This window comes from Pollicipes pollicipes, unplaced genomic scaffold (genome assembly GCF_011947565.3).
Source record: "Pollicipes pollicipes isolate AB1234 unplaced genomic scaffold, Ppol_2.1 Scaffold_4295;HRSCAF=5057_pilon_pilon_pilon, whole genome shotgun sequence".
Lineage (NCBI taxonomy): Eukaryota > Metazoa > Arthropoda > Thecostraca > Pollicipedomorpha > Pollicipedidae > Pollicipes > Pollicipes pollicipes.
Genome location: NW_023596461.1, coordinates 2265694 through 2279626, shown reverse-complemented (window position 1 = coordinate 2279626; position 13933 = coordinate 2265694). Strand labels below are relative to the sequence as shown.

Genomic DNA, 13933 nt, shown 5'->3' with positions numbered 1-13933 from the left:
CGGCACGACACGCCGTTCTTGGACCAGCAAGCTGAAAAACGCATTTTGTCCATCAAGATTCTCATAAAATTGGTTGACTTCTGACGTTGACACACTTCTTTCTTGAACACACTGTAGTCACATTTGTATGTCAGCCCCGGAAATAAGCATTTGCACTTGCTGCTGCCCCGGAAACTAGTTGGCAGAATTGCCGATAGGGTTCACACACGAGCGGACGCCGGCCTGGGAGCACCTCCGCTGGCGCGGATGCCGGCCGCTGATTGGTCGAGCCTGCTGACCTCCGGTAGCGCGTGCGCGCTGTGATTGGCGAGCCGGCCGCCACTGGACCGCAGTCCGTCGCTGGTGGTGGCAGAGGCGGCAGGCGCGCGCGATTGCTCCCGAAGAATTGTGGTTCTCTGGCCTTCAAGCCACCTGCTGAGTCTGCCCAGTCCACTGCCAGTTGTTGCCATACGATCTGTGGCGATCGTGGTTCTTGCTCCCAGTTTCCCACCCCAAGTTTCACGGTGGCTATCCACAACATGACCGACCTCGAGTCTACCGGACCTGTCGTCTGGCCAAAATGGTGCTACTCAAGTAAGTCGCTTGCGTGTGGTATGTGAACTGATTTAGTTGTCATTGGGACTGTGTTTATAGCCTACCGGAACCTCGGTAACTATAGTAACATGCATAGATGCATTGCAGTTTCGGGGCGTTCGCCAGTTATAGAGTGGGGCTTGTACACTAATAAATTTTGCATTTGTACGACAAAATATAATTCTCCTTGACGTGGTGTGCCATTTCATCACGGGGCCCATGCTGCGGAGTGTTAGCGGTCTATGCAGCCCTGCAGTTCCTCACGTGCGTGCATCCGGTGATGTCTTTATGTGCGTCCGCATTGTGGCGGGTTACGTTTCTGTGCGTGCCCGCAGTCCTCAACGAGGCCTTAAGCACGCACCACGTTACACGCATCTCTCGGTCACGCTGTCAAAACTGATCAAACCAAGATGAGGTGTCTGGCCTCTTTATCCTTAAAGTTGCTGTTTTCGTGACTCTTGCTGATCTGAACCAGAGCAGAGCTCCAGAAGCCCTGTGCATGTAGTGGCCAAAACTGACATATTACGACATTTAGTGGCTAAGTCAGTCGACACCACAGCACCGGTGTTGAGGTCGGCCGGCACCACAACACCAGTGGTAAGGTCAGCCAACACCACAGCACCAGTGGTTTGGCCAGCCGGCACCACGACACTAGTGGTCAAGTAAGCGGGCATCACAGCACTGGTGGTCAAGTCAGCAAACACCGCGAAGAAAGTCGGACGGCCCGTATATGTGGTCTATGGATTAAATCGTTGGGCTTCCTCAGCAGCACTTTAATGCGTTGCCTTCACTTTTGCAGCAGCACATCCTCAGCAACACTTCAAAACACTGGTTGAAATACCTTTGACTTCTTGTCACGTATAGTTAATGGTGCGATTGAAGGATTGGTATGGAGCTGTTTAACTTTTGCGACAAGGCCATAGGCTCCGCTGTTTGCGACACCGTACTCCTGTGACGTGATAGAAGAATGGTAGTTTTAAGCAGGAAATTGTGAAGATGAAAAATATTTATTTTGCATACCAACGAGGGACCACACAGACACATTTTCGGCCATAACCCATCTTGCCTGTTGACATCAATTTTCCCGTCAAGAGCATATTACAGGCATGGCTGGGATTGCATACTCATTTCGCGGTGATACATACAAACGAACCGTTCGGCGCCCATTCCATTGTCTTCGGGACAGCTTTCGCCGAGTCACAGGGCCCCGTCCGAAGTCAGCAGCGAGCGCCTCACCCATACGCCGGCCTGCTGAACCGACCCTCAGTTGGACTCCCTGCGCAGGTCCCATATGTTCACCATGCAGCGCCGATGCCGCGGCGCCGACCTGTGACTCTGAGTGGGGCCGGAGAAGGCGATTGCATACCTCGGGAGATTAACGAGCCCGTCTCAAAGCCGCGGCTAACAGCTGGCTCTTCGGGCCTAAGCCGATGTGCAAGGCTCGCATGCCAAAGGTTATCCTGCCGCAGACAAAATATCGTGGGTTTGTTTGGCCAGCTGCATTTCGCGGGGTTGAAGCTGCGCTGTAGTCTGTGCAGAGGTCTCTTGTCACACCTGTGCATGTGTCGCCGCGTACTAGTTTCCGGTAACGAGATCGGCACGCAAAATGCGATCCATTGTGTTTTCAAGGCCAGTGAATGGTGGTACTCATCTATTCTCTGTGCTCCCGCAAAAACAGTACAATGTGACTCTTCATAACGGCGACGAGTTTAGCTGGGACCTCTCGCACGGAAGGCATGCATCTCAATTTGCCCCCTCGAAAAGGCCTTTGTTGCCACATCATTTTAATATTCTCCAGTAGCTTTGCCACGTTAAGAATGTCACTGGGTATCTCACTGCCCGAAAAGATCACGCAAGACCATTGTCATGACATTTGTTTCAACTGAAACCAAACACTCATTAATTTGGACATGGCCGCGTGCCCTTAACATGATAAGTTGCGATATGTTTGCCTTATGCGCGAGCCCCGCCGTGTGTCGACACGTCTCCCCCTTGCCTCCGAGGGTGACCGGGAGACGCGCTCCCCTCCCCCGCAGCTGTGACCCAGGTGACCCGGCGCCACCTGGCCGATGAGAGGCCGTGCTGACTCGGGCTTACAGTCACATCGGCGCTGGAGCCGCGCAGCGTCCGCTGGCCACGTCACCGCCCCCCCCCCCCCTCCCCCGCCCTCCTCGCGCGCGCGCCGGTCGGACCACCGGGCGTCCGAGCCGGCGGTCAGGTCGGATTAACGGGTCACAGGCAGGTCTGGGCGCAGTCACTGCCGAAAGCGCTTACGCACTGCACGCAGTGGAAAAAGGAGCGGCCAGTCGGCATTAGTGTGCCGACAGCTGTCTTCGGGGTCCAGTTACACCAATATAACTGTGTGGATAATTGCCCCTCAAAAGCGAACACGCATGTTTCGTTTGCATGACTGACAGCGAACAAGGCGCCTCCAATGTCTTACAAGAGCCGGAACAAGACGCCTGGAGGACGAGAAGCGATTAGCTGGGTCTAGACAACTATGCCTCACCAAATTATCGGGGATAATTAGTTCCGGCTGCCAAATTCACCTGCGTCAGGGACCCACGTATCAGGGTGACGCGCGACCTCCAAACTTGAGCGCACAGCACCTGACAGGCTGCAACAAATACGACCCCAAAGAATACGGCTACGTCAGTCCGTAGATTGAGGCGCATCGCTTCGGTTAATGACCACAGATTCCGTGGTTTTGAGTCCGGGAGACAGAGCCAAACGATCCACTCATAATCTCAGTGACGCGCCCGCTAGTGTTCGCTTTACCTGACCGGTCAAACTTAATGAGCCGTCAGCCATCGCACCCCTGGCTATAAGTTACCGTCTTCCGTTGCAGATGGGCAAACGGAGGGCCCGGAGCTGCCGTCGGGCCTCAGTGTGACGCCGGCCGTCAAGCGGCGGCGCAAGCGCACCCTCGAGTCGGCCGACGTCAAGCGCGAGAGCAGCACACCCGAACGCAGTCCCAGCGGCTCGCCGCGCTCGCTCAGCTCCCAGCGCTCGCCGCACGAGCGCCACAGTCCGGCCACGCCCGCCTCGGCCGCCACGCCCGTCACCAGCCAGGCGCTGCCGCCGCGCAACTACAGCGACTTCATGCGCAGCCTCGCCGCCAAGTACAACAACAACAACCCCAACGAGTGAGTACCCGCCCGGTCTGCCGTCCCATCTGTTTGTGGTGCGGGCTTGTCAGCTGACAGTCGACTGTGTCAGACAAGCACGCTGGCCGCTGCGATCAAGTGGAGTCGACTTTCGCAAGGCCTGGTTCTCGTGTATGGCTTGATCAATGATGGCCCCCACCGCGATTCTCCGCTGTTCGCGGCTGCCAAGCGGCTTCCGCTTCAGTAGCGGTGTCGACACCGGCCTAGCCGGCCAGTCTGTCCGTTTGTCACGTGGCAGTGCGCCTGCGGCTTTGTTGGTGGCGTCGGTGTCGGTGTCGGCCGACGGTCAGCTGGTGTCCGGCCGACGTCGGAGCGATGGCCGGCGACGGCCGTGTAGCGTGATTTACCGGCCGGCCACGAAGTAGCTCAGGCAGAACGGCTCCCACAGCAGAGCTCTCTCCGGCCGCGCGGTGTCTGTGGGTCTGTGTGTGTGTACCTGTGCGTGGGTACGGTGCAGGCGACGTAATGACGGAATGTGGAGCTGCCGCGGCCGGGGCCGTGCGGCCGCCGGCCGCCGGCCAGACGACCAGCGACATCCATGCTGTCGCACGGCCGACAGTAAACCGTGTCAGCCATTGGGGCCGTCGGCCGAGCACTGGTCCATATTTTGGTGACGAGGATGAGCCGGTACCGACGAGGCGGAACCTCCAACGCTCGCCTTGAGCAATGGTGACACCGAATGATGTGGAAACTCACATTATGCTCAAACCGGATGGCTTTTTGAGAAATGAAACCGCCAATTAACGTAAACGCACATCCGGTACTTATTTTGATCAATCCTCCTTGCCTCTCATTTGAAGTGGGCCGTGTCCTTGCTGCCGTTTCGTTTGGCGAAATAATCGTCCATGCTTGTTTCATGGCCTGTTCATACACGTTCGAAGCCATTACTTAATGCCAATGTTTAACGGGATGGAAACGATGTTGTCACAAAAAATAATTTCGCATATCTAGACGGCTTGCTCTGAGGGGCTGCCTCAAACGCATGCGCGAACTATCGCCCGAAAAAATCACATCTCTTGCCTAACATCTCTACTTACATCTCCGAAACCGGCCAGCCCAGACTTGTGTTAATATCAAACACACTGCAACGCCGTCTCAAGGGTCGTTGGTTCACCTTAGCTTAAATTGCCCGTCATTAGCCAACAGTGTCGCTCTTGACCCCACTGCTGTGCATGGTCTTGAGTCTCGGACCCGAGTGGGTCCCGCAGACAATGCACACGGAGTAGACAGCTGGCTGAATAATTGTCAATACGGGCTGGCGTCAGGTCAACTCACATAGCGGGACACCTCACCACCCTGCCATCCCTGCAATGTGCAGTGTTGGACACTTTAAAGTCTAGTCACGGTGATTCCTGCGTTGAAAAAGCATCAGTACGGCACCAGCCGCAGGCCTCTTGACAGACATAGCTCGCTCGTACGCGCGGCCGTTCACCAGCAGCCAACGCGCACGACCGTCCGCAGACGATCCGAAGCGCACGACTCTCCGTCAAGTGATTCCCCATTTTTACACTCGTGGCGTTTGGCCGGGTCGTGTCCGTCGCCAAACCCGTGACTTTCCGGCGTCACGAGCGGCCGATCGGTGCGCTGTTTTTCATGCCGGCTCGGCGGCGGCGCGGCCGGCTGCCGACCACACGCGCGCCGCCCGGGTCACTCCGTACGTGCACGAGGCATTCAACAATTACCACCAACGAGCGGTTACCAATTACGGACGCCGGGTCCCGCTGGCCGGCACCCGCTGCGGGTCGAAGGTCGCGACCGAGGTCGGACATTAGCGGCGACGGGTGCGGTCGTCAGTCGGCGCCCGCGCCGACGAGCCGGGCCTCCAGCCGACTGGTCACGGCTTGGGCTGGCGGTGGACACGGCACATCCCAGCGGGGGGCGGCAATACCGGCCGGTGCAAGAGGTGGGGACGAGACACCTGCGACAAAGCCCGGCAGTGTAGACTAGGCCAGTAACGAGGCAGGCCTCTGCTGCATCAGCCGGCCGGCTCCGGTGAGCCGGGCGGCTCTTGCGATCCTCAGCTCTCCCCGGTCGCCCCGCATACTGGCCGGAGCGCCGCTCACGTAAAGCGGGTCGCCGGGTCAGCTACCAGGGGGGGGGGGGGGGAGCTCTACCATGAGCCGAGGGGTGTCGTGTTCCCCGGCGTCCGATCAGCCACCTGCCGGCCCCACCACCGCCGGACGGCGTCCGGTGGCCGCAGCGGGTCGCGGGGGCCGCGGACCGCGCGCCCCGGCGCCGGAGGCGGCAGTCCGGCGACCCGCATGACCTCTCGTGACCGCGCGCGACCCCGCATGGCCCCGCGCGACCCGGCGGCGCTTCAGACGCCGAGGTCACGACTGGACAGGGCGTCGCGGTCGCCACCCGAGAGCGGGGTGCCGCTGACAGATTGACGACGTCGCCCTGGCGGGGCGCGCCGTCGTATCTCGCTCGGCCCGATGGGGGTGACGGCTCGGGAACGATAAGGCCGCTGGTCGGCTCGTTCCCAGCTCGGTGCTGGGCGATCCCCAGACAGAGGGGAGAGGCCGCGCACGGTGGACACGGTCAGTTGGGTGCCGGTGTCCACGCTGTCCATAAAGACACGACGGGTGAAACCTGGCCACTCACATAAAAACGCGAACAGAGAGCGGGAGAAACCAAGTCGGGGCCCGCGGGCGAGACGACATGGGAATTAATGGCGGCCGCTAACCAGCCTGCAACGCCGAGCGGCGGCGGTGGTCGGCGTGACCACATCTCTACTCGGAGGCCGCATCAGACAAACGCGCCTGCCCTCTGACCCTCTTACAGAACAATTTGGCTACCTTGGCTCAGAGCTAACAGACGGCCGCCGGCTGGGCCCACATTAGCCGCCTCCCGCTGATGGGATGAAAGGTCAACATGGCGGCCGGGAGCCATCGGCTGGCTGTTGGGCGGCTGAGTGGGCCGCCGGGCGGCCCCGCCGGCCCGAGTCCGCCGCCACCGCCGCGCCGCCGCGCGTCGAGCACGGGACGCGGACGGCACACGCCAGCGAGGAGGGCCACCGGCGCGGCGCCGGCGACAGTCGGCGTCGGGTGGTCCGTCGGGAGGGGGACGTCCCACCGGGTCGGTCACGACACGCTCGTAACGAGCCGACCTCCCGCCGCCGACCGCCGCCCCGCCCGGCACGTGCAGTCGTGACCGGCGGCGACCCGACCTGACGCGCACGGCTTCATTAACCGCCCTATACCGGTAACGGATGGACGCCTTTACTGGCGGCGGCGTCCGTAAACCCAGCGCGTGTCGATCGGTCGCTCTGGCTGGAGAGCCGGCGCCCGGCCTGATTTACGCGCCGGCCCGCAATGAGCCGTTGCTGTTTCCGCCGCTGTGTGCGTGTGTGTATTCGGCCGGTCGGCGGAGGGTCGTAAATCTGGGGCGCCCCGCCGAGAGAGCCCCAAGGCCTGTGTGTGGGCGTGATGACGATGGTGTTGATGAGCCGTCTGCTTGTGCCGCAGGTACTTTGCCGGCCAGGCGAACGGCCTGCTGCGCGGCTTTGACTACAGCCGGTACGGCCTGAAGCCGGGCCACACGCCGCTGCTGGCGTCGCCGGCCAAGGAGGAGAAGAAGGAGGAGGTGGCGCCGGCGGCCAATCCGCTGCTGGCCGTGCATCCTCACCTGGCGGCGCTCTCGGGCCTGCCCATGCTGGACGTGCTGTCGATGGTGCGGCCGGGCCTGACGCCGTCCGACTACCTGGCTGCCGGGCAGACGGCCGCCGCGGCGCCGGCCGGCAAGCGGCCGCCAGAGGGCGCGCCTCTCGACCTTTCCAACATGAAGCGGCCCCGCCTAGAGAAGGGCTTCAAGGAGCTGTTCGGGCTGAAGGAGGAGGCGGCGCGCGTGGGCAGCGCCTCGCCGCGGCCGTCTGCCGAACTAGCGGCCGCCCTGCACGGCTCGGCCTGCACGCAGAAGCCGTGCTCGCCCGAGGCCGAGGCAGTGTCCTCGTGGGGCGTGGACGAGGTGTGCTCGTTCGTCCGCTCCGTCGACGTTTGCGCCGAGTACGCTGAGGTGAGTACCTGGTCCCATTTCCCCTCGATTTGTCTCCATGAACCCACGGTCCTGTTGTGACACCACGACAACAGATTAAACATCTCCGTGCGACATGTTTGGGGGCACGTCCTTGCTGTTGACATCCACCTCGGCGCAGGCCGACCGGCAGCGGCGGCGGCGGCGGCGCTGCTCCAGATGTACCGCCCGTATGGACCGCGTAGCCACCGGCCACGAGAGCTCGCCGCGCTCATCAGTAGTCCTCCTGGAGCCGCTCTCGCGGCCATTTATAACCACCGGGAGCAACTTTTAGATTGGTTCTCCTCCTCGCCTTAATGATGACTTTTTCCGACGTTTCAACCTCGCCCCCGTGACCTCTGATAATGGAGGAGGGCGTGCTGGGGCATCATCTGGCGCTGGCCGCCACGAGATAGCATCCAGCGAGCCTCCCACTCTGCAGCGGCACTGCCCGCGGCCACCGAACCAGTCGCCCCCCCCCCCCCCTCCACCACTAGACCGGGCCGGGGGCGGGTCGACCGAGCTCAGCTCAGCTTCAGGTGGTCACGTGGGCAGTGGTGCCGACCATGAGAGGCCACGCCACCAGCGGCGGCCGGCGCCGCGGCGCCGCCACCAGGCGCCGTGATTGGGAGAAACCGGGATCGCATTTGGCCTAACGACGAGTCGACAACAATGATAACCATTACCCCCGACCCGGCCGGGCATTCGGCGGACATGACCCGACGACCTGGGCTGGCCCGGCGGCCTTTCAAGTGGCGGCGGGCGCGCCGCGACGGGCGCCGCGACCGACAGAGGGCGGAGAGAGGGCGGCGCGGTGCCGACCGGCCCCGCCAGCGGCTGTTATCGGCCGCCGACGACACCGGAGCCGGTAGCCGCCGGTCAGACATACCGCCCGTGTCAAAGGTCGACGCCGGCATAAGGCCGAGCCGCAGCCCCCGGCCAGGGGTCGTAAATGGAGGGCGCGAGGTGGCGGCTGGCAGGAGCGCTTTGTCCTCGGCGGTCCGCCAGAGTGATAGCCCGTCGCGTTGGAAGGCGGCCCCCGCCTCTCGCTCGAAGTCGGCTGCGGGCAGCCTCCGAGCCACGCCGCCGCCCGCAAACGGAAGCCTGCCAGGAGTCAACGCTTGACGCTTCTCAGCTGGCGGTGGGCAAAAACGCCGCTTTTTACCCGAGCTGCCGGTGGCTCGGCTGCAGCAGGAAGCAGGAGCGCAAAGTTCACGAGGGCTTGTCCAGGGAGCGTACTATTATTACGGGGAATTCAGACACGCCGTTACCCCGTTCATTACGGGCGGCCCGCTGCGCGCAGCCCACTATAAATTCCGGGCTACACAACAGCAGCGACCTGCGCTGACCCCAGGAGCCGGCGCGGCCGCCCCGCCGCCGAAGAATTCATCAAGATTCTATCTGGCAGGTGCTGGAGAGGCCGGGGTCGTCGTGTCGCTGACCCCGGGTCGGGGGTCGCGCAGACGCGCAGCCTAACGGCGTGCGAAGCGGCGGCCGGGAGGCTGTGGGCGGCCGGCGGCGCGCAGCCGCCGGCGGACACCGGGGAGCCAGCCGCTCCCGCCTGATAAAGGAGCCAGTATCTCAAGCGGCGCAGCGGCGCAGCGATAAATCGGCGCGCCGCGTCACTTTTGTCGCCGCCAGACAAGTGGCCGGTGCCGTTAGCCGGTCAGCGGCGGCCGGCGGCCGCACTGCCGCCTGGCCAGCAGCGACCGCCGCGCGGCCGCTTTATGGTCACAAGTGGACGCCCTGGGAACGGGCGCACCCGCCACGCGCACTAAATCACCATCAATGGAGAACAAGTGTTGATGTGCTTACAGGGTGCCCAATCGCCATCTCGCACGCTACCTGGCGTCGGGGTGTCGCTAGTTCTCAGACTATGGGTAACCTGGTGGAAGTTGGTCAAAACATCTTTGGAAGTTGTGCTCTGCCGCGTTATGCTGAAGTTCCGACGATCAGCCTGAAGCTGACAGGCGGGCAGGCGTTGCCGCAAGACTGCCCGGGCCGCGCCCGCCCTGTTACCGCCTCCTCGGCAGCTTCCGCGTTCGCCCAGTGGCCGGCTACCTGTCCCCATCGCCAGCCGGCTGACCTCCATCAGGCCGGGCACGAGCCGAGCGGCGCGGCCTGCCGACCTCGAGCCCCGTGCACAACCCGGCGGCCACGCCCATACAGGGAGGGGCGCCCGCCGCCGGCCGGCGACGGACTTCTGACGTACTGACCACGCCCGGCAGCTGCCGCCGTACGGTAGCCGGCGCGCCCCGCTCGCCGGAGGGAGGCTGCCGAGACGCACGAGGTCCCGCGACCGCCGACACGCCCCGCTCGCCGGTGGGGGGGGGGGGGGGGCTGCCGAGGCGCACGGGGTCCCGGGGCCGCCGGCGCTCGTGCTCGTGGTCTTGAAATCATCGGGTAGAAATTTACATTCGTGAAAGGAGTTGCCGGCAGATTATGCAAATACGGTCGGGGTGGCGTGGACGTCGTGACGCTGCGATAGGTCACCGTCACGATGGCTGACCTCAGTCTGGTGTGGGCCACGAAAGAAGCATTCGTGCAGTTGTGAGGTCGACTTGGTATATGTTACCACTGGTTCTATTATTTGTTCTTAATTTCTTAGATGCTTAAAGAATATGCTAGCTTTGGCACCCTTCGAGTCCTCCTTCGCGTCCCTTTTCTCACAGAGCCGCGCCGCTCTCCCATTCAGCGCACCACCCGACTGCCGACAGTGACGGTGCCGTGCCCGCCGGCCGGCCGGCATACCGTGACCGGGCCGGCGGCGGTCCGTGCCGGCCGGCAGCCCCCATTAGAGCCGGCGTCACCCATACATTAGCCGGCCGAGCAGCGAGCGGCCGGCCGCCGGCGCCGCCGCCGGTCTGGGGCGTGCACCGTGCACGGCGTGGCTGCACGCGGCGCCCCGCCGGCCGGCGGCGTGCCGAGGCCGTCAGCGCCCGGCCGACTGCACCCGGCTGGCCGCCGGCGCCCGGGAGCACGGCCGGAGAAACTCGACCGGTCGGGCCGGCGCGCACGCCGCGCCACGGCCGATAGTAATACGGCCCGAGATAATTTCCTGTCCACTCGGATGCCGGGATAAGACGCGGTGGGCTCTCGGCCGGTAAATTACGATATTAAGTTTCCGGAGCGGCGGTGTTCACGGAGGCGCTGGCCGGCAGCGCGCTGGACGGCACTTTCTCCGCGCGTCGCGACCTCCCATCCCTCTCGAGCAGCTTCAGAAGACGCGGTCAGCGGCCGAGCAGCTATCTGGGCGGACCATCACCGCACCGCTTATTAAAAAGTAGAGCCAATAAAGTACGGTCAGGGCTCGTAAGTGCCCGCCGAGCGCGTGTTCGGACGCCTGGGCGCGCGCGCAGGCCGCATATTACGACCCGTTTACGCCGCGCTAGGCAGATGACCCATTTCACTGCCCGCACCGAGGCTTCTGCGTGAAAATTGGAGCATTCCAGAGCGCGCCGGCTAATGGTCACTGCAGCTTGCGAGACGAGGAATGCCGCCATGCTGGCGGTGGTCGTTAACACGTGTTCCGTAGTGTTCACAATAGTCAGAGGCCGCGGGCGACGTCGCATTCCGAGTCATCGTCATTGGTTGTAAACACCGGGTGAAAAGGACGCGGAGTGCGGGCATTACACTCTTTGAAGGATACAAACACTCCTTTTTGTCCAGTTCTTACTCTTCCCACACGCCGACCACGAAGCTCATCAGTAGACCACGAGACTTCCTCCGACCCGCGCCCTAACTGTAATTGAATTTGACGATCGGAAATCGAATGGCTTTGAGGGTTAAAGGGCCGTCAATGCCGTGTGGAGTGAAGGTCCTGTGGCGGTGGCCGCGGGCGGTTCGCCGCTCGCAGGAAGTTGGTGTGCCGTCGAGCGGAAACTGGCGGCGGCGCTCACGTGAAAAAGAAAGCGGCCAGCTTCGACGGAAAACAGGAAACGTGGCCTGGGGTTCATGGTGTTCTCAGGCGCGCTGTGGGAACGTGCCGGGGTAAAAACGGGACGTCGCCGGTGCCTGGCCGTCCAGCGACGCTCACGGACCGTCGCTAATGTGTGGTCGCACCATCTGCAGCCGACACTAGGCTCCTCGATGACATACGGGCTCCCTGATATTGCCTCTTTCTCGTCGTGCGTCGGTCGGTCAGTCAGTGACCTCAGCTGCACCCGTCTGACGGCGGCGCGTGTCCCTGTTTCAGACGTTCAGGGAGCACGGCATCGACGGCAGCACGCTGCCGCTGCTGAGTGCCGAACACCTGACCAACATCCTGCACCTGAAGCTGGGCCCGGCGCTGAAGTTGCGCACGGCGCTCAGTCAGAAGATCGGCCACTGCGCTGTCTGCATGCACTGCACCCACTGCCACGCCACCAAGCCGACCGCCCGACCGATGCTGCCGTTCTCGACGCCGAAGAGCCAGTGACTGCCGCCAGTTCGTCGTCGACGGCTGGGAACTCCGAGGCGTCGCTGCCACCGGAGCTGGCCCGTGCAACAAATCTGGAGGCTCTTCGTTACATTGTATCCGACGACGAGGAAGAAGCATCAGCGGTGGTATTGTCGTTGTATAGTGATGTCTGGCAGACTTGTGGGCTTCAAGGCCAAAGAGTCGTTACTGATCGGTGAAGAGTTCGCCTTTGTTTGTTGTTACGCATATCGAGCTGGCCCGCTTCTCCAGAATTATGGCTGGGTGACCACAAAGATGTTTGCTCCGTATGTGGATTAGCGAATTTAAATGTCATGTTGCAATTGCAGACTTGCTGGCTCCAATGTCTATGATTAAGTTGTTGTAGATAAGTACATGCTAACCCCTGGAGGGTGCTCATAAATAATCCTATAGCTCGATGATCAATCGGGCATGCGTAATGTGTTCTTCATGGTGGCCTCACTGGACTTCATTCGGCAATTACGACGTAAGCACATCCCTCTCTTGGACGTCTCATCTGTGTAAGTCGTCTTATTCCGAGCCGATGGTGAAATGCTTCCACTCTTGTTTATGTCTGTGCCGCTTTCATCAGCTCTTACGATGACTGTTATTATACCACCTTTTCACGTACCTGCACTGTGCACAGAATGATCAGTGTTCTGATGAGTGTTTGCATTATGATGTTATCGGCTGAGCTACATTGGGAGATGAAGTGATGCAATATTACATACGACCGTGTTTTGATAACGAGCTGTGATACAAATACACATGTTTTATCAAAGGCTTCTTAGGGAGTGCAGCATACCAAAGAACTAGGTTCCCAGATTTCGGAAATTCGTTATGGAAAGAAGATATCACTAGCTTCTTTAGGCACACGATGTCCTGATAAAATACATTAACATGCAAATCTGCAATACAGTAAAACACGACAAAAAGTATGCATACTCAAGTGTAATCTCAATATTACATGTTCGGCAATGCATCGACGACACGTAAAATCCCAATATTCACTACTGCGGTCTACTGCAATATGCGATATAATACAATATTCACTACTGCTGCCACGATACGGTTTGTCCGTGCTGGAAACTAGCTTACCTTAGCAAAAAGACATATAATCATGCATCTAAGACGCATAAGCAACGTACTGATATATGAACTCGTAAAAGTTAGCAGAACGTCTTTGTTCATGCAGGTTCTGTCAAAAACCGGAAGATGCTTCTTCACACACACACACATATATATATATATATATATATATATATATATATATATATATATATGTGTCTATATGATATTCCTAAGCAGTTCTGTCAGCAGCGGGCCGGTGGAGCGTCCACTGCGGCGGTGCAGGGGCCGACTGGTCGTGCGTCCGTGATCTCCACTCTGTTCGTATTCGTCCCTGGAGCAGCTGGGAGGCAGCTGCTCCTGCCTTGAGTGCAGCCACCGCTGACCCAGCGTCCGGCGGACAGGGCGTGTCACCCCCGGGCGCCTCTCAGCCGGTGTCACGGCGGCCGCGGCTCGCTGCCGCCAACGGACCGGCGCCCGACGCCAATAAAGACCGCGAGCACGCTCTGGGGTGCGAGGTGAGACGGGTGGGGCCAGGCTGGGGGTCTCCGGAGCGCCATCTGGCCTCGCTTCGGCACTGGGTGACCTCAGAGCTCAGACTGGTCGGCGAAGTGATCATCGGTGTCATCTGAATTTGCAGCCGGCATTACACACGCTTATTATATTATCAGGCTGTATTTCGTGGACGAAACGTGCT

The 13933-nt window shown here is 60.9% G+C and overlaps 1 protein-coding gene across 1 annotated transcript; it reads left to right on the top strand.

Moving 5' to 3' along the window:
- Nucleotides 1-345: 345 nt before the first annotated feature.
- On the top strand, nucleotides 346-12950 carry LOC119096744 (sterile alpha motif domain-containing protein 11). The gene is made up of 4 exons (XM_037219656.1): nucleotides 346-573; nucleotides 3422-3719; nucleotides 7208-7754; nucleotides 11947-12950. Exons 1-4 carry the CDS (start codon nucleotides 519-521, stop codon nucleotides 12166-12168), a joined length of 1122 nt encoding a protein of 373 aa, XP_037075551.1. The 5' UTR covers nucleotides 346-518; the 3' UTR covers nucleotides 12169-12950.
- The last annotated feature ends 983 nt before the right edge of the window (nucleotides 12951-13933 follow it).